This window comes from Rhinolophus hipposideros, assembly GCF_964194185.1.
Source record: "Rhinolophus hipposideros genome assembly, chromosome: 16".
Lineage (NCBI taxonomy): Eukaryota > Metazoa > Chordata > Mammalia > Chiroptera > Rhinolophidae > Rhinolophus > Rhinolophus hipposideros.
Genome location: NC_138062.1, coordinates 56,952,990 through 56,980,950, shown reverse-complemented (window position 1 = coordinate 56,980,950; position 27,961 = coordinate 56,952,990). Strand labels below are relative to the sequence as shown.

The 27,961-nt window shown below is 51.4% G+C and overlaps 2 protein-coding genes across 4 annotated transcripts in view; both read right to left on the bottom strand.

Annotated features, from left to right (window-relative positions):
• Positions 1-6,267, bottom strand: part of MLLT1 (MLLT1 super elongation complex subunit) — a 64,265-nt gene extending 57,998 nt beyond the window's left edge. For all 3 annotated transcript variants that reach the window (XM_081076147.1, XM_081076148.1, XM_081076149.1), the window contains exon 1: positions 6,125-6,267. In XM_081076147.1, the coding sequence (XP_080932273.1) occupies positions 6,125-6,136 (12 nt within the window). In that variant the 5' untranslated portion in view covers positions 6,137-6,267. The remainder of the gene's footprint in view (positions 1-6,124) is intronic.
• A 4,536-nt stretch (positions 6,268-10,803) lies between these two features.
• On the bottom strand, positions 10,804-27,717 carry ACER1 (alkaline ceramidase 1; the record flags this gene model as incomplete). Its single annotated transcript, XM_081076274.1, has 6 exons — positions 10,804-11,876; positions 12,145-12,282; positions 15,355-15,492; positions 16,223-16,364; positions 16,446-16,560; positions 27,625-27,717. 6 exons carry the CDS (start codon positions 27,715-27,717, stop codon positions 11,708-11,710), a joined length of 795 nt encoding a protein of 264 aa, XP_080932400.1. The 3' UTR covers positions 10,804-11,707.
• Positions 27,718-27,961: the final 244 nt, after the last annotated feature.

Here is a 27,961-nt window from a genome sequence, read left to right as displayed (position 1 = left end):
CTCGCAGGACCTCAGGGTGGATGGAGGAGAAGAGCTGGGGAGCCCCAGGTAGCTGAGATGCTGCGATGCCAAGGGACGGTGGGCAGGGGACTGGGGACACTGCAGGGGACATACCCCACCCAAAGCTAGAGACGAGGCACTAAACGTCTGGATAAACATGTAATGTTCAAATCAACCACAAGCCTCTTTCTGCAGAGCACTGCATATGGACAACGTTCAACATAAACAAACCCAAGCGATATTTACGTTACCCAAAAGGCGTGATCACCATACACACGTCCATGTATATTTTAAAAACTCTGCCTTTCTCTCCAACTTTTTCACACTGAGAAATCGGGAGACAATCCCTGGATTGCTGGGCGGTTACAGGTGGACAACTAAATACCTATAATCATAACGAGAATACACTGGCAAATGACTTTTCATTCTTTGGAGTTCACTCCCTCGTAATGAGACCCTCCTCAGATTCTGTTATTCACCAATCCAGCTGCCTTGCAGCATTTCTGATTATGTGGGCTTCCTACCCAAGGCACACGAGCGGCCAAACTGTACTGCGTAAGAATGGAGACCACAGTCCCATCAGAGAGGGGAAAATGGAAGTGCCAAAAATACATTCCAGAGGCCAAAATAAACAGGAAGGTTGGGAAGCAGCGGTGGGTCATCTCAGCAGCTGGCAGGCCATGCCCAAAGCTCGCTGGGCGGCACTATGCCCTGGGGGCTGGCATCAATTCAGCCTCCACACCCCAGGTTCAAGGTGCCAATGACTGCTGTATACACTGGTGCACTCAGGAGAGGACTGCTCCCCTGAATGCTGGACTCTTCTACGAAATAAAGATGGTAGAATAACAGACTCTGGACCACTGTATTAGAAGTCACTGATTCAGAAAGACGTTCAATCTACACTGAACTAGAGGCGAGCAAGGAGCTGAGCTCTAGCCAACTGCTCTGCCTTGTCCTGACCATTTATTAGCACAGCTAAGCCAATGCCACTCCAGGGCTCCCACCCCAGCCCCCCTTTCTTACTCTACCTGGACTCCTTCTCTGTCCATTAGAAGCAAAGAATTGAAGCAAGTCAGTTAGCTCCATCTCTAGGAAGGGTGCCTGGATAAAAGGGCTAATGTCGGGGTGGTGAAGCTCAAGCTGCCTTAGCCTCTGAATGAAGACTCTGACCGTCCCGGCTGCATGGAGGCCCTTTGTGAAACCTCCAGAGTGGGTGCCTGGAAGTGGCCCTGGGGCTACTATGCCACCCACTCCCTCAACAAAAGCCTGGAACAAAGGGGCACGTTCCAGGCCTGCCCTGGAAAGGGTTAATTATTTTATATTTTACTTCTGGGACATCATCCCAAAGACCTGCGGACAGAGATGGAGCAGCACAAGGCCTCCGAGGGCCATCTGGGGACAGTTAACCTTGGGCAGAGGGCCTCCGCTGGGCACTGCCTTCTCTCCAGGCCAACTGGCAGAGGGCACCTGGAACCCAAGGGCCGGACTCCTGAGTCCTGCAAGCCAGACAAACAGATCCTGGAGGGCAGTTCTCCAGGCACCTCTTCACTAAATCACAGGGCCCCAGTGTGGACTCGAAGAGCCCCCACCTGGCAAAGAGAGTCAGCCTGGTGCCAACAGTTGCACCCTTTCAATGCCCTGTCTTCATCAGATCCCTTCCGAACCCCGTGAACCCTGCCCTCAGCCTGGTCCCCAGAAGACAGATCTTCAACCATGAGTTTATCTTTCAGATTTCCTGATTTTCTGGTGGGAATTCTCTTCAACAGATTGACCTTTCCTCTGGGAATTCACACTTTACCAAGTGGCATAATTATGCCTGGAGTTTGGCTACTGCATCTAATTCCCTCAGATGTGACAATTCCCTCCCTTGCCAGGAGAAGAAAGCACCCAAGAGCCTTTTCCCTTGTCACGTGGGATTGAGACTGCTTGCACCGTGGTCCACACAGGAAGATGGGAAAAGGTACTGGCCCCATGGAGCAACAGCAACACGAGACCAAATAAAATACTTTGAAGAACTTTCTCCCTCCAGACTCAGCGGGGGGCTCTCAGGAGCAGCCACTGAATGAAAATGTGAGAAAGACAGGAAATGATGTACCTCTGTGACAATCCTCTCAAGAGGAGGGCAGCCTGGCCAGAGGTGGGGACAGAACCCACGGCAGGAACCTCTCAGTCACGGCAGAATGACGCCTGGTCTTCTAACCGCTGGCACACAGGGGGCTGGCGGCTGGCACCTGCCCTCTTCTGGCTCCATCTGGCCTGGTCCCTTTCACCCAGGGCACAAATTGATGACAAAGGGATGAGAAGGGACTCAATGAATACTCTCTGGAAACTCTCTACGGATAAGTGTGCAGACCATGTGGCTACGCAAACAACCCTACAATCCTTGATTTTCAGGTTCCTGGGAAGGCAGACCCTCACAGCCTGCCAGGAAGGCCTGGGACAGGGAGTATATTATCCATGTACAGAACGCCCGAAGACGGGAGACGGCGCGCCGAGTGTCTCTCAAGTTCTCCAGGGAGCAGTCTGGGGAGCCTTCGGGACGTGCCCCACACCGGTGAAGGCATCTGTGGCCAGCCCCTGCTCACAAGGGGCTGCTTCCTAGTCACTTTTATTTCACCACCAGTTGGTGAAACTCATGCCACACTGTGCTACAAATGACGGAAGACACAAAGGGACTCGGGTCCCTGCCCTCAAGTACTTTACCACATATTGACTCCAGGACAAAAAGACTTGGCAGCTCGACTTTCCAAGTAATACTTTCTGAGCTGGGTGGGGAGAATGTGGTCACCCCTACATCAGTGCTCTGCGCAGTTCTGAGCATTGCTCCGCAAGGTCTGGGGCTTTTCGAGAGCAGAGCTACCTAAGAAGCCACCAGGCCTGGACTCCTCTTGGGGCCTTCCGGACCTGCACTTCCACGTCTGTAAAATGGGCCATCACAGTTAGAAAAAAAGCTCCCCTTCCAGAACCACAGAGTACAGTCACAAGCAGCTGCTCCCAAACTCAGAAGAGCCTTTTGAGGAACTGGCATCAATTCAACTGTGTGATTCGCTGGGTCACCCCGAGGTGCCAGGCCCGTGCTTCTCTGAAGGGAGGACTCCCTGGTCCTTTGGAGAACATGGCCACCCAGATGCTGACACCACTTTTAGCTCCCCAGGTACCCCTTTACATCCTCCTTTCCTGGTATTTTCAGCATCTACTCAGCCTTTAACTATGTCCAGTCCCTGGAGACTCATCACACACCTCCCAGAAATGATCCCAAAGTAAACGAAGATCTGTTCCCCAAAGTAATCACCCCCTCACCCCAAAAATACAAATCCCACAGACAATGGACTTGTAAGTACAGACTTGGGGGGTCAGAGCAGAGGGAACCAGAAAGATTTTTCCTATCCATGGGGTAAGATTTCAACACGGAGAAGTTGGGAGCCCAGAGCAATATGCAGAATCCCTCTTCTTAGCTGGGCTGAAAGTTCTAAAGAACATAACAGGAAGTTAAAGGGAAGCAAAGCCTCCCAAAGTCAGCAAGCATGTTAAGGGAAAGTCCTGTTGTTCCCCATCAGACTGGGGCATTTACAGGTTTAGGGCAGCCTGGGGGAGAAAGGGAAGGCTGAAATTCTGCAGGATTCAAAACCTTTGCCATGCATCAGAACTCATTCTGGAACACTTACAGCCAACCCGCCTATTGGGGTACAAGACACTACTCTCTCCCATCTCCCCGGACGCTGCTGTCCCTGTCAGGAAGGGACAGAGCTCCTGGGCCTCGCCCAAATTTGCATGAAAACACAGCCAAGGATGGAGAAGCAGTCAGCGTGACAGGTACCTTCCTTTGGGACCAGTTTCACTTGCTGCTACTTCTGCAAGGACCTAGACCAGCACTGTCCAGTGGCGCTTCCTGCCATCTCTCTGCACTGCCCAATGAGGTGCCCAACAGCTCGGCAGCAGTGGGTACTGAGCACTTAACGTGTGGCTGGTGTGACTGAGGAGCGGCTTTCTCATCCTGGTTTGTTTCCATTTAAAGAGCCACAGGCGCTAGTGGCCCGTGTGTTCACCAATCCTTCCAAGCGAGGCTGCTATCTCTGTCACAGCCCAAGAATGCCACCTATTCTCACCATTTCATTTACATAAATGACAACCATCCAGGCAGCCAGGGCTCGGCACATCACAAGGGGAGCGGACACTGTTGGGCCTGAGACATCTCCCGGGGGACTAACGGGCAGGGTGAGAGGCAGGAGCGACATTCTATGACTGAGTGGTGCCCACCAAGCCTTACTTTCAGGGTCTCCCACTTCAGGGTGTCCCACCTCTCCCAGAGGTGGGCTTTGTTGAAAGGGGACACCGAAGGTATGTTTCGTTTTGTTCTAGCTCAATATGAACTGGAGACAGCAAGCTCTGTCCCTTCAAGGGAAGTGAACTCACACCACGTTGTAGAAATCCACCATTCAACTGTGATAAACTCTTCCTTACCCCTCACGAAGAAGATAGTAACACCAAAGCCACAAGGGAAATCACGGTGAGAGGGTGCCACAAAGACAAGCCTCAGTGATCCTGTGCCAACCCTGGAGGCTGGGGTGGGTAAGGGGAGGTCTCCCGCCCCAACCCCCTGAAACCTCACGGCCACACAGTGCCTTGCTAGGCAGAGCCGTCTCCGCGGCGCCAGCAGCCAGGGACGCCCCAACCTGCCCTGCTAATGGCAGAGATTTCAGCTGCCACCCCCACAGCCCCACAACGCCTTTCCTGGCCTCACAGCCCTGGAGGCCAGGGCAGCAGGAGAGCATGGAGAAATAAACCATCCTCTGTTGGGGGCTGCAGTGGTCCTGGGCGTGAGAAGGGGACGGGGCCTGGGTACTGGAGGGGAGACGGCACAGGGCTGGCGAAGGGGCACCGGAGGCCAAAAAGGCCTTGGGTTTCCCAGAACTGACAGGACTGGCTCCGTTTCCAGGAGGAAAGGAGAGGGGCTGTGGAGAGTTTATGGAGGTTGAGGAACCACCAGGTGTTTGGAGCGAGGCTCCCGGTGGAGGCTCTAAGATGCTGGGAAGGCAAAAAAAAACGGTGTGCTGGGAGGAGAGGGCAGGGGCTGCAAGTCACAGTCAGGCTGGGGGGCAGCGCAGGGACGTGGGAGACCCTGGAAGGAAGAAGAGCACTGGAGCTCTGGGGAGACAGGTCTGTGCCGGGAGGCCGACCCAGGTTGGAGGGAGCGGACCGGAGGCTCGGATCGCGGGAAAGAAACGTGGGGGTGCGCACAGCAAGGTCCCGGGGCCGAGAGGGCCCGAGCCGCGGGGAGGGAGCGTTGGGTGTCCGGAGGGTGCGGGCCCCAGGTCAGGGCACAAACTGCCCCTGGGCCAGATGTGAAGACCAAGGCACAGCCCCGGGCCGGGGCGGCAGGGAGGGGGCCTCGGCCTCAAACCGGGGCAGGCTGAGGCAGCAGCGGGGCTCAAAGCAGTGAAGAGAGCGGCCCGGGACCAAGATGGGGGCGCTCAGCACAGGCCGGGGTCCTGGGGCCGCAAGACCCGGGACCGGCCGGGCTTTGAGGGGGAGGCGGCCCGGGCCGAGGCAGGGGCAGCACGAGGGGCTCCGGCCTGGGGCGGGGCGGGAGGGAAGCAGGCGCGGGGGCCGAGGGGGGACGGGGCTGCGGGCCGAGCTCTCGGGGTGCGGGGGGGCTCAGACCCCAACCGAGGCCGAAGGGGGCGACCAGCAGGCCGGGAACTCGGGGAGTCGCAGGGGCTCAGGGCCAAGGGTCCGGGGGGAGGACACGGACCAGCCTGGATCCGCAGGGGAAGGGGTGCGGGCCCCCAGGGGTGCGGGCGGGGGCGCCGGGCCGGGCTGCCGAGCGGTGTCCCGGGGGGCACTGGGCCGCGCCGGGAGCACAGAGGGCCGCGGGCAGAGGCGCGTCCCGGGGCCCCAGGAAGGCCCGCGGGGGTCGGGCCCGCGGGGGTCGCGGTGGGGGAGGGGCGCCCCCGCCCCACAGACAGGCCGGGCAGCGGCGGGAGCGCACAAAGCGGGGCGGGCGGGCGCCGAGCGGGGGCGGGGAGGCCGGGACCGGGAGGGCCGGGCGGAGGGAGGGAGCGAGGGCGGGAGGGGGCCGGGCGGGCGGTGCGGGCTGCGCTGGGACGGCGCGGCCGCTCCTCACCTGATTGTCCATGGCTGGCGCCCAGCCCCGCCCCCGGGCCCCGCGTCGCTCGCCGCCGCCGCCGCCGCCGCCGCTCAGCGCCGCCCCGCCGCCCTCATTGTCTGTCAGGCGCCGCCGCCGCCGCCGCTCCCGGCTGCCCGCCCGCCCGCCAGCCCCGCGGAACCGGAAACCACCGCCAGCCCGGGTCGCGCACCGACCCTGGGCCCCCGCCGCCGAGTCGGGCCCGCCGCCCCAACTGACAGCCACATGGGCCAATGAACAGCACGGAAGGCCGCTTGTGGGGCGGGACTTCCTTCCTGGCGCGGGCCGGCTGGGCTGCTCTCGGAGGGACGAAGTCCTCAGCCAATGGGACACTCGGACCGAAGGGGCGGGAGGAGGGAGGGAGGGAGGCTCGAGGCGAGCCCCGCGCAGGGAGCGCGAGGTGTGCGCCGCACGTGGAGGGGGGCGGGGGCGGGACGGGCGCGCCGCGCCGCGCCTGTGCCCTGCGGCCCGTAGGGGGCGCTGCGTGGTGACTGGAGCCTCCCCGGCCGAACCTTCCCCGGCTGGAGCTGAGGTGGCGGGTTCGAGCTCTAGAGAGGGAGCCTCAGGGACACTTGTTTTCTGGCCGCGTTCTGCTACCGTGTGATAGCAGCACGGGCTCTGGAACTGCAGTTAATTTTCCAATCCTGGATCTGCTCCATGGCAAGCCTGGTCAACTGATTCTCCCCGAGTCTTAGTTTGTGCATCTGTAAAATAGGGACAGTCATAGTAGGGTGTGATGCTAGTTGATGGTAATTTGAATGATACAAATTTGAAATCATGCTACATTTAAACGATCGAGAGGGTCTCATTTTATCCACGAAGCCCTCCAAAAATCGATTTTTTAATGTACCTATGATCTTATAATTTCACAGTTACTTATAAACTATTTAGATGGATATAGACACATCCCTCCATCTTTTTCAGGATCTTGTAAGCCACCTGTCTCTCGGACATTAGGACTTCTGCCTATGATTTGGCGACCCTTGTGCAGTTATTAAAATTATTTCTTATAATTAAAAATCAGTTTTTGTTCTTGTTGCTTGGGTGGGTTTTTTCCCTTCCACTTCGCATTTAAGTGTCAGGCAAGTATTCATTAGGTGGTGGGGTTGGCACTTTGCGCCGAAGAACAACGCGGGAAAGTCAGTAACTTTGGATTGTCAGTAAGTCCAGACAAAAACTCTGAAGAAGGTCAGATCGCTGTCATACATACACTGTACTTTTTAATCTAGGTCAAGACGTGGGGAGTGGGGTGTAGGGGGATGGGAATGGAGATCATGCTAAGAAAATAGCCGCAACTTTAATATCCATACAACTTTAGTATTTTTTTAATCCTGCAACTGGATATAAGTAGATCAGCGGTTCTATGTGGTCCTTGAACCAGTAGGCTCAGCATCACCTGGGAACTTTGTTAGAAATGCCAATTCTTTTGTCCCTATGTTTATGGAATCAGAAACTCTGGGTGCGTGGATAGCACCCAGAGTTTTGGTTTAACCAGTTCTGCACATGGTTCTATGATTTACTCAATTTTCAAAACCACTGCCCCAGGTAAAGGGACAAAAGTGGGGGTGAATAGCAATTTGTCTCAAGAAAGCTTGCAGTGAAGAACTTTTAAGCTACAATGGTTGCGAAGAGCCCCTTTTCTTAAAGTTCAGCTGGGGATTGTAACGGGAAAACTGGGTTAGGAATCCCTGCAGTTAATAACACTTTTCGTTGTTACTGTATCTAGTTTTATGATTAGTTTTGATCTCTGGCAAATGAGTTATTGAAGTGACACAATGTTGCCTATTTAAACACATCAGTGTGAGCAAAGGGAATATTGTTAAAGAAAAAAAAAGCAAATAATACTTTGAGTGTTTGGCAGAGTGCATGATGGATACATGTTATCTTGGTGTTACAAACAATGAAATTGATACATAGAGAGACTATAAGTGGACCCAAGTCCTACAGCTAGAAAGTAACATTTTGAACATAGGGAGTGTAACTTCCTGTCTGAATTGAACTGCTACTACATTAGCTCTCTATCGCTCTCTAGCGGTCGGGTTTCTTTGCACCCAAAGGGAGGACTTAGTGTTTATTCACCTTTCACCCTGTAGATAGTTCAACCCTTCAAGATGTGTTTTTGGAATCCTTTTTCTGGCCTCCAGCATGTTTCCTGTACCTCCCAGTTTCTTGCCAGCAACAAATGTACTCAGCACAGTTTCCTGCTAGCTACAAATGTACACACAGCCACTCATGGCAATACTGAATGTGACCAAGCAGGAGCAGAGCCCAGGGGCCAGTTGGAGAAGTACCCCAGATTAATTTCTACTAGGAGCATAACCTTAACTGTTACACTGGGGCCTTGGACCCTTATCCAATAGGCAGTGAGGAGCCATGAATGGGTTTGGAGCCAACTAAAACTACAGTGTTTCCCCGAAAATAAGATCTAGCCGGACCATCAGCTCTAATGAGTCTTTTGGAGCAAAAATTAATATAAGACCCGGTCTTATTTTAATATAAGACAGGGTATAATATGATATAACACCGGGTCTTATTTTAATCTTTGCTCCAAAAGACGCATTAGAGCTGATGGTCTGGCTAGGTCTTATTTTCGGGGAAACACAGTACGTGCAACAAGGTATTTCCCCAGAAAGTGGCAGTACACTGGCCACTGAAATTTTCTCTCTCTTAGCATAATTCACCCCTCCCTTTTTTTTTTTTTCCTGGCAACAGTCCCTGATCTGGGGGCTCCTCCCAAGGCCAATATGAGCCTGTAAGACACCTTTGTATGAATTTAAAAATGGCAGCCCTTCTGGGAGCATGTCAACTCACGACAGGAGCACACGGCTTGAGGGAGGGCTTCAGCTCTCACCTGCCCACTCTTACCCGCTCTCAAACCACAGTCAGAGTGGGGCTCCTGAGGGCTCACCCCTTCACCCTCCACCCCCCCAGGAAACACATAACCGGACCTGACCAATCAAAGGACTATGGCATCCCTCTGGCTACTGGGATTGGTTGAGGGAGAGGGGGCATGACCAGCAGAGAGTAACTCTGGGAGCTTTATTAAATTTTAACTGAGGTAAAATGCACATAACATAAAATTAACCATTAACCACATCAAAGTGTACAATTCAGTGGCATTTAGAACGTTCACAACGTTGTGCAACACCCACCTGTATCTCGTTCCACAACATTTGCATCACCACAAAAGGAAATCCTGTACCTCTTAGCAGTCACTCCCCATCCCCTCCTCTCAGCTCCTATCACTAATCTGCTTCCTATCTCTATGAATTTGCCTATTCCTAGACATTTCATGTGGATGGAATCCCACACTGTGTGCCCTTGTGTGTCTGGCTTCTCTCACTGAGCACTGTTTTCAAGGTCCATCCACGTTGTAGCGAATGTCAGCGCCTCCCTCCTTTTTATAGCAGAATAATATTCCATTGTACGATACACCACATTTTTTTCTCTCCATTAATCCATTATTGGACGTTTATGTTGTTTTCACCCTTTGGGTCTTGTCAATAGTGCTTCTATGAACATTTCTGTACAAGTGTTTGTCTGAATGTCTGTTTTCAATTCTTTGGGGTATATACCTACGAGTGGAATTGCTGGATCATATCAGGCTGTGTGTCCCTGGGCACACTGCTTGCCCTCTTTGAGCTGCCTCTATAAAATGAGAATATTCATGTCTGTCTGAAGGGGTGTTTGTGTGTATGGGGGGGGGTATTAGGTTCAATAACATGTCATGGGCATAGAGCACACGGTAGTCACTCAGTAAATATGAGTGGTCCCTCTCCTTTAATGTCCCCCATCTCTCCAGTGGGCCAGAGGGCTTGCCTCTACTCCTTTTGAAGTGAGGCACTCCTGGAACACCAATAACATCCCTCGACACCTATCTTTTGCAGAGAATATCAAATGGTGCATGGGTACTAAAACCCATCCGGGACCCCTAGGTTAAGAGCCTCTTACTCTGCGCTCTCCCTTGGTTACTAAGCTCCAGCGACAGCTTTTTTTCAGTTGTTCCAGTGCATTCGCACCCCAGGAGTTGCACATCTGCCATTTCTCTGCCCAGAATGGTCTTCCCCAGCTCTGACACATCCGGTTTCCTCTTTCATTGAGGTCTCAGCTGGAAAGTGCAATCCCCACCCACCTTCCGTGTAAAGGGGCTGCTCCAACACCCCGTGGCTCTCCAGAACACGATGCTTCATCTTTTACTAGGCACTCATCAGCGCCTGGAATGGCCTTTGTCTGACCTATGATCCTCATTAGGGCAGAGACTTTGCGTGTCTTTGTTGTCTTGTATCCCAGGGGCTGGTGGAAGACATATAGTGTCTTCAATATAGTGTCTCTCAATGTATATTTGTTGAAGAGATAAATGAATGAATAGGTGGAATGAATGGAAGAATGATGAAATGATTTGGATGGATAAATGAGTACAAATGGATAGCTAAATGTAGATGGGTGGATTAGTAGAAGATGAGGGATTAATAACAGTCAGTTGAATGGATGGACGGAAGGATACTAGGTGATAGATGATGGATGAATAATGGATGGATGGATGGATGGATGGATGGATGGATGGATGGACAGATGGGCGGACAGACAGACGGACAGATGGATAAATTAAAAAATGACTGGACGGATGGATGTTTGCCAGACTCCATGCTAAGCACTTTATACACATCCTCTTGTTTTATTCACATAGAAATCCCATGAAAGAAGGAATATTTCCATTTTACAGACAAGATACTTGAGCTTCAGAGGTAGGAAAAATCACTTCCCCCGGATTATACAACTAGGAAATGATGGAGCAGGATTCAAACTTAAGTCTCTTGACTCCAAGCCCTGTGCTTTTAACCACCATGAAAAATATCCTCCCCTTCTGCCCTCCTCTCTTCCTCCCCTCTTCCCTCACTTTGAGAGCCTGTGCTGGCCACCCCAGCTCCCCTTCTGATGCCCATGTCCCAATGGCACCCAGACTGCACCTCCAGCACCCAGGTGTCCATCTCGCTCAGCTGTCAACCAGTGAGATGTCCAGAGAAGTCCGTGTGTGAGTGTGTGTGAGGGCCTGCAGAGTCTCTACAGGCAAGAGTGAGGGTAGAACGAGGTGACTGGAAAACACGTCCCTTCTCTGGGATGGCCCCCAAGTACCAGGGACAGCGCACAGCCAAAGACAGGTCCAAAGAGTCTGATAGTGATCGCCACTCTTAGGAAGATACTGTGGACGAAGCCTCAGCCTGAGGTCATTCCCAGTAGATGCCACATGGTCACAGCACCTGGTCATTCGGCTCCACCAGGTCATGAGCCAATGAGGAAGCAGTGGACACAGGAGGAATGGAAGAGAACGGGCAGGCCATGAAGGGGAGCTATGCTCGCAGCCCCCCAGGGCCATCAGACTGCTGCACAGAGAGGCTGTGGTCTATGCCCTGCCTTGGGGAGAGGCCATGCAGTCCATGGACGATGGGAAAAGGCAGCTGGAGGAAGGAACTATGAGCATCTTTCAGATTCCTCATCCAGGCCTCTCTCCTCAAGACACAGGTGAGTTGGCAGGTGGTTGGGTAGTCAAGAAATAGGCAGACTTCAACAGTTCTTGTGGTCACCAATGATTTCCACGTAGGGCAGCCCCACAGGCCAAGTGTCCCGAGGCCAGTAGCGGACTTTGAGGGTTTGGTCTGGCATCTCATACCTCGCGTCCACCAAGGCCATGGTGACCATGCCATAAGGGAACGTGATACTGATAAGCACATGCCTGTGGATTCAAGGAGAGGGTGCTGAGGGCCCAGCAGGCCCCTACAGCCAGCGGGAGGCCCCAGCTCCGCCTGGGTCCTCTGCTTACTTCTCATGGATCCTGACCATCCGAAGGAACTTTCTGGAACTGCCCCCATGATTACAGTCAGTCACCCCCACACACACACGCACACAACCCAGTATCTGTGCCTACACTCTCTGTCCCCAGGCTGCTGCTCCAAGCTCTGGCATTCTGGTCTGGGGCCCCAGACTATAGGGTAGGTGCTTACCAGATGCTGTGTAGGTAGAAGAAATTAATCTGCTGCCAGAAACTGCAAAGGAAGCGGTCGCTGATCCAGCTCGTCAATGCGAAAGCCCACAAAACCACAGAGACCTCAATGAGATGCCGAAGCTCCTTATTGCTGGTCCTACAGAGGGAAGAAGGGAGATGAGAACCTGACTCCAAGAGTAGAGCCTGCAGGGGCTGATGGGAAATTCCTCCATCATGGAGATGAGGCTGGGAGGAGGGAAGGACCAGGGTGCCAGGGATATGGGGCCTCATCTGTGCTAATCGCTAACATTTACTGAGCACGTACAGGTTGCCCAGTGCAGTTCTAAAGGTGCTTCAGATAGAAACTCAGTCCTCACAACTACGCTAATATTCCCATTTTGTAAATGAGAAAACTGAGGCCCATGACATTGTCATGCCCCAACCCTACCCCAAGTTTACAGAGCTAGTAAGGGGCACAGCTGGGGTCTGAACCAGGGTTGTCAGGTTGCAGAATTTTTAACCAACAAGTCCTTCTGTGTGTGTGTGTGTGTGTGGTGCGGGAGGGAGGGTGCCTGTGAGTCAGTGTGTGAAAATCCCTGTCTGTGTGCTATGAGAATGTGCATCTCTGTGTGTGGCAGGGTGATTCTCGGATGGCCATGTCTTGGGACGACTCGGGATCAGACTCTGTTTCCCCGACAGCAGAGCTTACCCAGTGTCCCTTAGAAAAGAGCATATGCGGGATTAACAAGGCACTACCTCCTTTCTGGTTAAAAGCACAGGCCCTGCCCGCTAACCTAAAATGAGACAGTCTCCACATCCAAAATTAAGAGTAGTGAGTAAGAACCGGTGAAATCTGAATAAAGTCTGCATTCTAGTTAACAATAGTGTCCCATTGTCAATTTCTTCCTTTTGAGGCTGTGTTATTGTCACATAAGATGCTGCCACTAGGGGGCTCTTAACCACAAGGTTGCCAGTTCAATTCCTCGAGTCCCCCAAGGAATGGTGGGCTCCGCCCCCTGCAACTAAGATTGAACACTGGCACCTTGAGCTGAGCTGCCGCTGAGCTCCCGGATGGCTCAGTTGGTTGGAGCGCGTCCTCTCAACCACAAGGTTGCCGGTTAGACTCCCGCAAGGGATGGTGGGCTGCGCCCCCTGCAACTAGAAAACGGCAACTGGACCTGGAGCTGAGCTGCGCCCTCCACAACTAAGACTGAAAGTACAACAACTTGACTTGGAAAAAAAGGCCTGGAAGTACACACTGTTCCCCAATAAAGTCCTGTTCCTCCTCCCCAATAAAATCTTTAAAAAAAATTTAAAATAGATCTATATGATCTAGTAGTTCCACTTCTGGGTATATATCCAAAGGAAATAAAAACTGGATTTTGGAGAGGAAAAAAAAACAAAGAGACTGCCACTGGGGAGCCAGGGGAAAGGGCACACAGGAAGCTGTCCCGTTTTTGCAACTTGCTATGAGTCTGTAATTAGTTCAAAACGAAAAGTTAAAAATATAGCCCAGTGACTGAAATGGATTAAAACACTTTAGAGATGTAAAGATTCTCGAGTTCATAATAATACTTAAAAACAAAACCAACTTCAGCGGTCCCTACAAGAGACGACTGAGGCACTAACTCGTTACTCTGGAAATTGATGAATAAGGAGAAAGAATCAATGATGTCACCTGTTTTTCCTGTTCAAACTGTGTTTCAAGGTTGGTGAGTGAAAGTCCTTCTTGATGGAAGAACTCCAGCTAATCGATGCAGAAGGAATAACAGAATCTGCAAATCACCCTCTCGCAATCCCTAATGCGCTCGTGGATGGAGGCAGGGCATGCATGGCTGCTGAAGTCATTAGGTGAAAGGTCAGTGGAAAACTTGATAGTGAAGGTATGGGGTGACACCTTCCAAATCCCCTGATCCACCTGAACAGCACTAAACGTGGGACAGCCATTCATTCTGGGGTCCTAATGGGATAAAACAAGAAGCACCCAGCACCACACATGAAATATTCTGGCCTAAAAGAAATCAAAACTTAAATCTAGCTCTAACTATTCATGCGCAGAAAATACAAAAATAAGGAAACACACCACAGGAAGCAGTAAGTCAAATCCAGAAGGCAGGCTGTTCTACAGGACAAATGACCGAGTGTCTGTTACCAAATCAGAGGCATGAGCAAAGGGGGAGGAAGGGACTGTCATGAAATAAAGACCTAAGAGACTGTGTTTGCATCCTGATTCAAATAAGACCAGGTGTAAGAAGGCATCTTTGAGAAACTGAGCAAACATCCATAAGGCCTGGGTAGTAGGTACCATTTTAAGGAAGTATGTTAACTTCGTTAGAAGTATGTGTGCCATAGATTTCATTTGTGCCTCTTGATTCTTCCCTACCCTTCTTCACTCTGCTCTCTGCTCTGGGGGAAGGTGGACTGAGCTGTGGGGAGCAAATCCAAGGGCTCCCTTGATCTTGGGCTTCCAGTTGGGTTGGCCAATGCTTTCCTGTTGGGTTGGCCAATGCTTTCCTGTTGGGTTGCCCAATGTGGGCACCAGCAGGAAACCAAAGGGTGGGAGCAGGTGATGTTAGATTTATTTCCAGTGCTTCCTTTCCGTGGAGTTGGCTCAGGTGGACTGCAACCAGTACAACTGGAGGTCACAGCTCTTGCAAGGAGACCCTCCCTCTACGCAGGCTCGCTCCTTCCACATTCTTGTAATCACTCCCCCCCATCATCCCTCACCCCAGGTCTCTGATGTCACAGAAGCCCATTCTTATTAGCAGAGATTCTAAATGATTCCTAATAATTTTCCTACACCCTGCCCTCTCCTTTGTAAATAACCCTTTTATTCAACTCTCCTCAAATGGCCTCATTTGAGAGTTCCTCTTTTTCCTGCTAAGATCTAGTATGGGTTAAAAAAATAATTCTTTATTGGGAGACTAATAACCTGAAAAATTAATGGGTGTCATGATATGAAATCTGGAATATATAATGCAGGTTGGTAAAATGTGGATGGCTGTTGGGACTGGTTAGTGGGTACGTGGAGGTTTGGGGTACAACACTCTCAATATACATGTGGAGGGTTCATAACAAAGAAGGACAAGCTCTGCAGTCAGACAGCCTTAGGTTCAGACCCTGGCCCCGCCCTTCGTTCATGGATGATCTTGACCACCTGCAGGCCAGCATGGGGGAAGGGACAGGGGATATGGGAGCCCCCTTCCCAGCGCCTGCAGTCACCACCCACTTCTTGTACTCCTGGAACACGATGTAGAGAATGTGCACGGCGATACTGTTGAGGGCATACGCGTTGACCGTGGGCTTCAGGAAGGACAGGAAGGTACTGACCAGGGTGGTGACGACGACCAGGCAGATGAACTGGGGCCTGGAAGGAGAAGGGCTCAGCTGTGGGGGTTGGGGGTCGGGGTGGAGAGGGTTCTGGGGGGCCAGGCAGAGTCACATGGAGACCTTGTGGCAGAGGTGGAGGAGAAAAGGGAAGGGGTTCCAAGGAACCCCAAGGGACTCAGAAAAAGGTCTTGATTCTCCCAGGTGGGCTCAGCAGAGTCTCAAGGCCCAGGAGTCAGTGACGGTTGTCAAGGGCCCAGGTGCGGCCAGACAAGGGATTCGGGGGAGCCCAGGTGAGATTAAGAGAGGAAATACAGTAGTCCCAGGGGCTGTCAGGAGAGGGGTTTTTGAAGGCTGGGGTGGGTTGAGCAGGGTCAGGAGAGAGTTACAGATGGGTCTTGAGCACGAGATGGGCCCAGGAGGATCAGATAAAAAGATTCCAAGAAGCTCAGTTGAGAGGTTCAGGGGAGAGGTCTGGGGGTCCAGGTAAGCTTAGGCATGGGGTCCCAGAACCCCCAGGTGGGCTCAGACAAGGTCTGGAGAAGGTCCTAGGCTATCCAGCTGGCAGCAGGGGAGGAATTCCAGAAGTTCCAAGTACATTCAGTGGCGGGGTCCCTAGGAGCCCCGTTAGGTTAGGCAGGGTCAGAAGAAAGTCCTGGGCTAGTCAGGGGAGGGATTCCAAAGACCCCAAGGGTGCTCAGGGAGGCAACCCAGGAACTTAGCTGGGCTCCGAGAGGATGACCAGGTGGCCAGCCCCGCCCCCGCCCCACCTGTTCTCCCCTAGGAAGGCGGGAAAGTAGCAGCGCGGCATCCATATGCTGTAACCACTGGCCAGCAGCCACAGAATGGAGATCTCATCCAGAAGCTGGCCCAGGAAGCTGAGTGTCATGTGGAAGTACATGGAGAACAGGCCTGCAGCAGGAGACAAAGGGAGGGGGTCAAGGGGCGGCCCTGCCCACCACCGCCGCCCCGCGGTCGCAGACGCCCACCTACCGACGACCATGAAGAGGACAGAGACGCCATAAATGTAGCGGGAGCGTTTCTGGGCATAAGGATGCATCAGGAACATCATGAGAGGCCCGAAGATGAAGAAGGTGACATTGCTGAACTGGAGAAGAGGAGGACACAGAGACAGGGTGTCAGACAGGGGAGGCAAAGGGGAGCTGTCCCTAAGTCTGAACTCCCCGTCATTCGCCCATCGGTCACCTGCCCTCTTTCAGGCAATGAATCACCCCAGAGTCTGTCCCTCTTTCAGCTGATCTTGACAGTCGACGAGTCATCAGCAGTCATCAACCTCTGACTCCATTAGCCGAGGGTTTCATTCACTCACTGAGTGTGGCAAAGACTAGCTACTCGCCTTCGAAATACATTCTCTCCCTTTCCCTTAGAGAAATAGTATCCTCCATGTTTTAGCTGGGCACACAGTTACTCAGCTAAAGACTACATTTCCCAGCCGTCCTTGCAATGTACTGTGCCCTGGTCTGGGCGATGGGATGGGAATGTCAATGAACCTATTACTTCTAGGTCTGTTCTTAATAAGCAGCTTAAGGCTTGCCTTTCACTTCCTGTGAACCAAAATGCAGCTGAAGCTACATCTTAAATTATATATACCCCCTGTCTTCCTTGCTAAATGAATCTGAACTGTGTTCAAGCATCGGTAGGACACGGCCTTCAGGGAAGCAAGATGTAGGCCCAGGGCGTGAATCATTGCCATGGCGAACGACTGGTTGAGGAATAAATGTGTGGTAGAATTCTGGTCATGAAACATGATGGGAGAGCTGATGAGGCACTTCTGGGAAATTTTCCCTTTTCTGAAATCAGGCCCAGTGAAAAGGACTTTGGACAGTATTGTGATGTTTAAGATGAGGCAGCCATTTTGCATCCAGGAGGAAACTAGGCTGAGGGCAAAAACAAATATTTGAGAACAGTGGTTCTCAAACGTTTTGGTCTCAAGACCCTCTTATATTCTTAAACATTGCCGAGGACCTCAAAGACCTTTTGCTTATGTGAGTTACATCCACCAAGATCAGCTGTATTAGAAATTGTATCCAAGAAATTTTCAGAACACATGACTACACCAGCACACATTCCCTTGGCCACCAGAGAGACGGATTCATCACATGTCACGTAACCACTGGAAGATGCCATTGTATCCTCATGAGATAATCAGATTGAAAAAAGGCAAATAATATCTTCATATTATTATGAAAATAAGTTAGGCCTCGAGGAACCTCTGACAAGGCCTCAGGGACCCCAGGAGGTCCCTGGACAATATTGTGCAAGCCACTTCTCCAGGGATAGCACAGCAGAAAGACAGAAAGAGCCAAGTATTTTGAGGATGTTGAGCTGCTCAGTTAACCTATTCCAAAACCACTTAGGTCCATATTTCTATTTTTTAAAATAAGATTTTGTCCTTCCTATTTAATGTGGTTTTAGTTGGGTGTTTCCTTTGAAACCAAACCTTTCCAAGGAATGGGCTTTGGGATCCGAGTAATGTGGGATTGGATCCATGCGCCCTTAATGGCTGTGGGGCCTTGAGAAGGTAATTTCAATGTCCTAACCCTTTTAATGCATTTGTGACATATGCATAACGTCACCTGCCTCTTCGTGCTGTTGATTCAAAGGTCTCCAGCCCTCATGGGTACAATTAAAGTCACAAGAACGTTTGCACCAGAATTTCTATGGCTCAGAGTCCTTAATTGCTGATGCGGCACTGCAAGGCCCCTCCCACGTTCCCCCACGTATGTCGGGGCCACAGTATCTCATGTGTTCATTGTCAAGTGTCCTCGTGGCCTTGTTGACCTGCCAACTTGAGGTCAGCCAGCTAGTTCACTCAATTACCCCTTTCCTTCCCCAATAAAATCTTCCCCTTGTAAAGGTCTCCTCAACTACCTGTGTGCCATCTTGGTGAAGGAACCAGGCTCTCTTAACTAGGTCGCTCTATTATTTCTTGGAACCTGGGTCTTAAGGATACGGACTCAAAGATATAGAGCACAGTAGTGGGTGTGGGGAAATCATTCACCTGATACAATGTCATCATCTCTGAGTCTGGGGACCTGTGCAAGTTCCCCAGGCAGGTGTCCTCCTGATTCTAGGGAAGCCCATGGCTCTCCTTGGCTCATGGTGGAAACAGCTCAAAAGTAACAATTGGAGGACCCAGCCTTGGCAAACTGGTTTCCCAGCCCATGGTCTCACCCACGTCCTTCTTTTCCATGCCAAGGTCTCTGGTTTCTACCAATGGACAAGGTCAAACACATCTCTTGGACAGCCACCAGTTCATAATAGCTATCCCAGAAGAGACATGTACCCCCCACACTCGCCCTGTCTGTGTCGCGCGACCCACCCCCAACCCAGAGGAGTACACACCTATCCCAAACAGGACCAATCAGGTTTTCTCTTTTGGGAATTTGAAACTTGAAGAAGACGCAGCCTGGGATTCACCAAAATTGAGTCTCATTGTGGACCACTCTCTAGAGATGACCTGGGATATTGTCGTGATGTTTACGATATGGCAGCTATCTTGCCACCACAAGGAGATGAAGCTGAGAATAAAAGCCAACACACAAGGGCAGTATTTCCCCTTCCACTGAATCCTCCAGACCCGCACGAGGCCCCAACCTTCCCAAGCAATTCATCTTTCCATTTTCTAAAATATTCCAGTATTTTTATAATGCATTTTTGGGGGTTTGTGAGGTTGGTTTTGTTTTTTGCTTAAGCTGGCTTTCTACTGCTTAAATCCATCACTATTCATATATTAGCTAGAGCTCTTTGGTAGCACGCAACAGAAAATGATTCTGGCAAACTTACACTGTAAATATAAATATATGTGAGTATGTATGTGTGTATAGTTAATTAATTTATTCATTAGTTAATTTATTGAGGGAAGTTCATTAATCAAAGGAACTGCAGAGACGAGGAAAACCAGAAACCAGAACAGCTCTGGCCCTCAAATGGACAATCTCTTTAGGGGGAAACTTTGGACGTAAATGAAAACAATTATGTTCCATCTTCATGTTCAAGCCCAAGATTCAAATTCTGGACAGTGTAGCCTGGACCACATCCCACCCCTGGCCAGAGGTGGGGTAACACGTTGAGTGAGCATCCCATCGAGACCATAGCCAGTAGGGGAGGAGCAGTCAATTGTCTAAGGGAAAATGGAGCCATGGATACTGAATGGGCAAAATCTCCTCTGCCTTCAACCAAACACCAGCCCTTGGGCATATCAACACACACCCGAAGATGCTGAACCAACCAGTCTCCCAAACTCTAAAGTTTCCATTTAAAACACACACCCATGACTCCCATAAGTAAAATCCAAACTCTTAAACTTGGCTTATAAACTCCTTCCATTACACGCCTCTCTCAACTCGACTTTATAATCCAGGTGGAAAGAATAACTCGGTTTTCTGAATGAGCCATACTTACTCTTACCTCTTACCTCCAGGAGTTTGCACATGCTGTTCCCACTGCCTGGAACACGCTCTCTCTCCACTACTCTTCTTTGCCAGGCCAACTACGACTCCATCTCTCACGTGGGTATCACCTTCTCCTAAAGACTTCCAAATCCCCAAAGGCAGGGTCAGGTGGCCTTCCTTTGAGCCCAATACCATCCCATTTTCCCAGTACTTGTCCAGCTGCTCTGGAACTATCTGGCTCTCCCACTAAACCTGGCTTTGAGAACACGGGCTGTGTCTTCTCCATTCTCCATTGTAACCTCAGGAACCAGAATACAGTAGCTGCTCAATCAATGTTTCTTGTGGACCAGACTTCAAAACAGATTCAGGTGGATCACCCGTCACATGCGTGAAAACATTTGACAGAGAATCTTACATCTAGAAAGTTCTGGGTAGAAGGAGCTATGAGTGTTCCTCTTTCAACTTTTGCCCACACTCCCTTGCAGAGATTGTTTTTAATTCTGCACAACCCCCAGCTTTCTAGTTCTTGTTTGTCAATGAGAAAACTGAATCTCGGAGAGGTGGAGTAACTTCTCTGAGGTTGCAAAGCTCCTCAGATTGGTTTACTTCTGTTTTGAAAGACAGGAGGACTCGATAGGCGGTGATGATAAAGAGGGGACCCCCTGCTTCAATAAATAGTAAGAGCTGCTGCTGTTGTTATTGAGAGCAGTAATAATAACAGGCTTATTAGTGTGTAGTTGCTCCAAGCTCAGGGGCCAGAACCGAGACAGGAATTTTCGATGATGCCCAAATGTGCAAAACGAGGGCAGAGCAACAGGCGGAGCCTGTGACTAATGGGCTGTACTGGCTCCAGAGCCTCTGATAGCATCAGAAAGGATGCCAGGGTCTCCTCCCTGCCTCCAGGGCTGGGTCCCCACGTTTCCCAACCACTGGCCCCACCCAGACTCAGCAAGGCAGGAAAGGCACCATTTGAGATCATGTCCAGAGCCAGCCCGGCCCTCAATCTCTGGACTCATGGGGTCCCTTCTCATTCATCCATTCATTCATGTGTTCATTCATTTGTTCAACAACTAATCCTTCAATGCCCGCTATGTGCTCAAGGACCTTAGAAGTGCCTGAAAGCAAAGTCCCTGCTTTCATAAGGGGTGTCCAGTCAGGGTTTGTGGGACAATCTGTGCCCCAAGTTCCTCCTCTACCTCTGAGCACCACAGTGAGGATTAGAGAACCAAGTGCTGTGGGGCCAGGAGTTTGGCTGTTTTGTTTTACTGCTGCGAACACTGCAGTGTCTAGAATGGTGCCTGGCACACAGTAGGTGCTCAGCAAGCTTTTGTAGAGAATAACACATGCCAAGATACGTGTGAATAATGCCCGCATGTGCCTGGCACAGGTGCTGAACCATCTGTTTACAATGGCGTTGCTGTTACTGTAAAATGTCTGCTTTTTTATCACAAGCAGGCATCTGATAAATAGACGTAGCTGAATACCTTAGGGCTGGAAGAAAGGAAGGAAAGGTGGAGGGAAGGATGGAAGGAGAGAAGGAGGGAAAGAGAAAGGGAAGAAGGAGGGGGAAAAGATGTTGGAGAAGAAGGGAAGAAAAAGAAAGAGGGAGAGAGATTGACCTGACTGACCCCACGTCAGCAATGGGAAGAGGCAGAGGGGGCACCCCTTTCTCATGTACTCCAACCACCGGGGCTGAAACTGCACCCCTCAACACCCCCCACTGTCTCCCTGCTGACCCACTGGTTCCCTGGAGGATCCCACTGCCTCATTCTCGATGCCTGTGCCCTCCCCACTGGGCTGTGACTTCCCTGAGCACCAGAAACAACTTGTTTTATCCTGAGCTGTGTCCCCAACACCTACGGTGCTGGGTAGCCAGTGGGCACTCAAGAAGACTTTGCTGAGTCAAAGAAATCAGTGAACATGGCCGAGCCCCCTGGCTCTGTCTCCCCACTGCCGATGCTCGAACTCCACCACCCACATCTGGCCCTGTCACCCGTCCAGGGCCCCAGTCTGCACTGGGCGAGGGGGGCGGGAGGGGGGCCTGGAGCAACAGCACCAGCCACAGCCCCTCCCTGCAGGGGCCCTACTTGCATGGACGAAGAGGCACACAACTCATTGTTAATCACTCAGTAACTGAGTGGTCTCACACGCTGTGGTGACTGAGAGACTCTGGGACCAGGTGGCCTGGGTCTCAGTCTGGAACTCCCAGCGCGTACAGCTTTTGTGCACTTGCAATTTACATGCTGTGCAACTCTGGGAAGGAAGCATAACCTCTCTGAGCCTTCGTCTACCCATCTGCAAAATGGGGAAAATAAGAGTACCTACTTCATAGAATTGTTATGAGGATTAAATAAAATTAATAAATGTCAAACAAATTAACACTTTTGCATCTCTCTGTGCTGTTTACTTAATAATGATAATAGCTTTGATTTATTCATTGCTTAGGATGTGCCAGGAACTGTGAGTCTTTTTAATACCTCTATTTTTTTTAATTGAGATAGAATTCACATACTATCCAAATCACTCTTTTAAAGTGTACAAGTCAGTGGGTCTCCATTCATTCACAAGGTTGTGCAAACATCACCACTATATAATTCCAGAACATTTCCATTACCCCCAAAAGGAACTGTATAACCCCCAGCCCCTGGCAACCACTGATCCACTCTCTGTCTCTGTGGATGTGCCTGTTCTGGACATTTCACATACATGGAATCGCACACTGTGTGGCCTTGTGTTTCTGGCTTTTGTCACGAGCACCGTGTGTTCAAGGTCCATCCACACTGAAACGAGCATCAGCACCGCCCTCCTTCTCATGGCCGAGTAATATTCCAGTATGTGGATGGGCACATTGTGTTACCCATTCATTTGTCAATGGACATTTGGGTTGTCCGATAGCTGTTTCATCCTCTCCATGGTCCTATGAATTACTTCATCACTTACTATTAGCCCCCCATAGTTGCCCCCTTTTTGAATGTGTGCTCCATAAATATTTGCTGAATGAATTAGTGTTTCTTCCCTATCACCTCCCACCATCCTGTACCCCTCACTTCTGTTTATTGTCTGTCTCCTCCCTGCCCAGGACACCAGCCTTGCAAGGGCAGGCATTATTGTCTGCTTCCATCACCGCGGTGTTCCCTGAGCCTGAAACACTGCCTGGCTCAATCAATTCTTGTTGAATGACAAGCCAAATAGAGGGTCATTTTCGCCTCCAATCAGACCCCTCTGTCAACCCCAGGAGACCAGCAGAGTGGGAATCACCAAATGCCTGTTTTTCCAAAGGAAAAAAGAGGTCCAGAGGGACCTATGGAGTCTGGCCCTGGGTTGTGTCTTGGGCATTATCACCAGTTTCGTGTGTATAATTATTCAATTAATGGCATCTGTCCTCCCTGAGGGCAGGCACCATGCCCTCCTTGCTTCTGCTGGGCCTGGCAGACCGGAAGTGCCGGAAATTAATTGCTTTTATGTGAATGTTGACGAGGAGAGAGACAGAGGACGGAGGTGTGGCTTAGAGCTCCCTGGGCCTCCCAGTCACAGCCAGGGGCACAGAGAGGGGCAGGTCTCCCACCTGAGTCACACAGCGTTCAGGGGAGACGGGTAGGAGGCATCACGCTGCAGCGGCCAGCTGCAGAGAAGGCTCCCTTGGAAGAGGACGTGGGCAGGCCGCTGGAGGGGCGGGCACTGCAGCCTGCCCTGCCTACTCGCTGAACATACACACATACTCCTCCTACTCATTCCCTCCTCCCCACCTTTCCTGTGCAGTTACCACACTAGGCACGCCATCCTTGTGTTCTGTGCCCAAACATCTGAGAGGGGGCTTTCTGGAGAGGATGAGATGTGGACCTTCTGAAGCTTTAGCAGGATCCTAGGGGAAAATTCAGCAGCACAGCTGCCTCTGGGAGCCGGGGGCAGGAGGCTTGAAACTCCTTCCCACACCGCTTGGAACTCTCCTAAGATGTCAGCAGTCCAGGCCAAAGCAAGCAGGTGCAAAGTGGAACAGCCCACACCTTGCCTTCTCCCCCTGCCCCTCCCGATCCAGCTGCTCCCACAGCCTGACCTCTGTTCCTGTCAGATATCCTTTCTTGGCTCTCCTGACTGTCTCTGAAGTCAACCAGGTACCCCAGCTGCCCCCACATCACTGACTCTCCCCTGGCTCCCCAGTGCCCTCACAAGGGAACACAAACTCCTCTGCTTGGCATACCTGATTTGGCCCCTGGCAACCTAGTCAGCCTTTTCTGTCGCCCTCAGTCCCTGCCCCGAAGGCAGCCTGGGCCCGGGCTCAAGCCACCAGCTCATTCTCCCTCACCTCTGCAGACGCCGTCCTCATTGCCCATATGCCTTAGAGAACATGTACTCGTTCTTCCAGCAAGCGGAGACCTCAAGCCCCATCCTCATGGCTCCCCACTGCCTCACTTCTGGCTCCTGTGTCTCCCTTTGCCACAAAGTAATCATGGGACTGGGGGACCTAGTTCTAATTCTAAAGCACCTTCCACATCCTGGGAGGCTGAGCCTCTCTGGGATCCCAGGATCTCCTAGCACAGCTTGGTTCCCAGCATTTTTGTTGAATGAATGAGTCCATCAATGATTACGGGATACATTTCAAACACTCCAACCAAGCACTCAAAACTTCTCATCTTCATCTCTACCCAGAGTCTAGCCACAAACATATTATTTCCTCTTTCCCAAACTGGCCAGCCCCTCTTTTACTTCCACGACTTAGTACATTCTTTTTCTCTGCTCCTGCTCTTTTCCTGGCTCCTATCCCACTTGGCGAGCTCCTATTCATCTTTCAAAACCCAACTCTTAGGTGCCCTCCTCTGAAGTCTCCTATCACCTGTGCTGAGTCCTCTCATGCTTTCTTCCTCCTTACCCTGACCCTGTGGGGATGGGCTCTCCCCCACCCCAGGCTCAGAGTTTCTTGCAAGCTGAGCAGCGAGAAAACCAAAGATTCTCCAGAGAATAGTGCTTTCCAACTACGAGTTGTGACTCCTAAGTGGACCATGATGAAATCCACATGAATAGGTTATTTTAAATTTCTGCTATATATTTTGCCTTTCATTTACATAGTTGACCAAAAGCATGCTTTTAAATACTGCATAGTGTTTCAGCAGAATATATTCAACCCTACACAAAGTGGTGAAAATGTTATGGCTTCTTTTTTATTTATCTGTTTTTCTTGCAGTTACAAATGACTCAGTACATAAATGACTTTGTGTATAAATCTTGCCATCTATTGGGATCACCTCTTTGGTGAGAGTTCCTACAGGCACAATGAGCAAAAGGGAGGGGGGGTTATTTGTAAATCCATGTCTCAATAAAGGTTGTCAAATCACCCACAGGCAGCTGCAAAATGTGAGTGTGCCCACATTCACTACGAAATAAACTCATTTTTAATTCCTGATTTGAGAAACCAGAAAGAACATTTCTTCTTTTTCCTATTTGACTAGTTATTTATGTATATATACATGTGTGTGTGATACATAGCCGTGTCACAGGCTGGGACACCATGGGCCCTGTGTCAAGTCCAACCCACTGTTTTGTTTCGTGTGGCCAATGAACTAAAAATGATGTTGACATGTGTAAGAGATTGAAAAAATGAAAAGACTGCAGCCAGCGTGAGCGGCCGGCCCCCAGCGAGAGCTGCCGTGAGCGGCCGACCAACGACCGGTGACCGACTGCCTCAGCTGAGGGAGCGCAAGGCTCATAACACCAGCGTGGGCCAGGGAGCTGTGTCCTACACAACTAGACTGAGAGACAGTGGGGGGCGGGGAGGGGGAAGTAAAAATGAAAACAGCAATAAATATCTTGTGACACATGAAAATTACATGAAATTTATATTTTGGTGTCCACAAATAAAGTTTTATTGGCACATGGCCACACTCACTTGTTTACATGTCACCTGTGGCTGCTTCCCAGCTGTAGTGGCAGAGCTGAGGCATTTCTACAGAGATCATACAGTCCAAAAGCCACCTGGCCAAGCCCTGTGGTGATGGGTTTGGGATACTTAGAAGTGTTTGGGAGGAGGACATCGTGGGGAAAGGCTTTATAATACAACTCAGTTCCTTGTGCCCTAACCTGCCTGCCAGAGCCTTTTTGAGAGAAGGGAAAATACCCAAGTGTGGTCCCACCAGAGAAAGGTAAGTATTGCTTTGTGACACGTTTGTTTCTGTTTGATAAATATCTGGAAATGCAGGTACTAGGTGATGATGGTGTAGAAATCGCGGATGTGTCATGAGCAGAACACATTTGAGACCCGCAGCCTCGGAGACTGTCTGCGGGTTGTTCGGTGCACTGCATTTAGAGACGGGCTGAAGGACGGCACGGGGAGAATTTCGCAGGAGAGTGTGCGGCTAGACCTGGGCAGAGCCCACACCCGAGCCAGCCCTCTCTCCGTGCCTTCTATGAGGTGGGATGAACAGAGAACGTTCTGGAGCACAGGGGCTGCCAGGGAATCCAGAGAGGAAGGTTCCAAAACTTGAAACCCTCTTCTCAACCCCCAAGGATCAGCAGGTTCAGCCCCTCCCACTTTTGAAGTGAGGGTGCTGAGGGCCAGAAAGGGTCAGGGTCTGGTCAGGAGGAACAAGAACGGAGAAGCCCACAGATTACCCTAGAATCTCAAACTCCTGCCTCCCGGTCTGGGGAACAGTGAGGTCAAAGCTCACAGGGTCAGAGCAACCTGATCTGCCTGGCTTGGAGCTTCCCCTCCCCCCCTCGCCAAAAGCCTTTCCTGGACCCTCCAACTCCACACCCCGGGTCTAAGTGCCGGTGTGGCCCTTGACATTTCCTCAAACTCCCTGAAGGCCTGTTTCCTCACCTGGAAAATGGGATTAACTCTACAACACAGGGTGCCGAATCCCCGATGTCATTGCGAAGATTAAATGAGATTTTCCCTAGCAGATGTTTAGTACATTGCCCGGCACACAGTAGGCACTCAATAAAGGCCATCCTTTGCAAAATTCCATTGCTCACCATTTACTGATTACCTGCTATGTGCAGGGCACAGAGCAAAGCATGCTGCCTGCGTTGCCCACCATCCCAGGAGCTCCAGGAAGGCAAGAACCCTGCCTTGGTCCCCGCGGTGTCCGCAGAGCCCCGCACAAGGACCATAGCCACCCGTATCTTTGGCTGCTTGCATCTTTCAGGCTTTGGTTAAATGCCATTGCCATGTAGGCGTCCAAGATTTGGGGACCCTGCTAGTGTGGCCACCACCATAGCAGGGGCTGGGGCAAGGATGACCAACTGCCCTAGTGTGGCCAGAACTGAGGGGGTCTCTTGGGACATGGGACATGGGACTTACAATGCTGACACCAGAACAGTCCCCAGCAAACTGAGATGAGTTGGTCACCCTGGGCTGGGGGTACAGCTGAGAACAAAGCAGACATAGTCATCTCCTCCAGGAAGCCCTCCCTGACCCATCCGTCCCTGCTGGCTCAGGGGCCACCTCTGGGCCCCCCAAAGCTGCCTGTGTGTCCCCCATTACAGCACCATTACCCTGGGTTGTGAATGCCTGGAGTCACTCTTTTCCTGGTCACTGCTGCCTTTCCAAAACCTACTGCAGAGTTTGATGCCAAATAAAGACAAATAATGAATGAAAGCCAGCACTCCTTGCCTGCAGATGAGCCAACTGGGGCTCAGAGAGGCGAACCACTCGGACAGGATTCCCCAGCAAGGACGTGGCAGAGCCTGGCTTTGAACCCAAGTGTAGCGAGACTCCATCACCACCCAGCCCTCCTGCCCGGCCGGCCCTCACCGGCCCTCACCGTGTTGTAGAACTCGGCCACCTGCTCCGAGTGCTGGAAGTTGCTCTCGCACCAGTCCACCTCGGAGCTCTGATAGGCGAAGATGCTGGGCATGGTGACGCAGTGCCCGCTGCCCGCTGGCTGTATCTGGCAGAGAGCAACTTGCGAGCCTAGTAGGGCTGGGCTTAGGTGAGGCGGGGAGAGGACAGCTTAGTGCCCCATGGCGCGCTGAGAGGAAAAACCTGCTGAGCGGCTCCCCAGTTGCACCAGGGCCGCCTGGCAGTGTGGTGGCAGCCGCCCTGGGCATAAGTGGAGGGGCTGGCACAGGGAGGGAGTGGGTCCATAGGGGGCCTCCCAT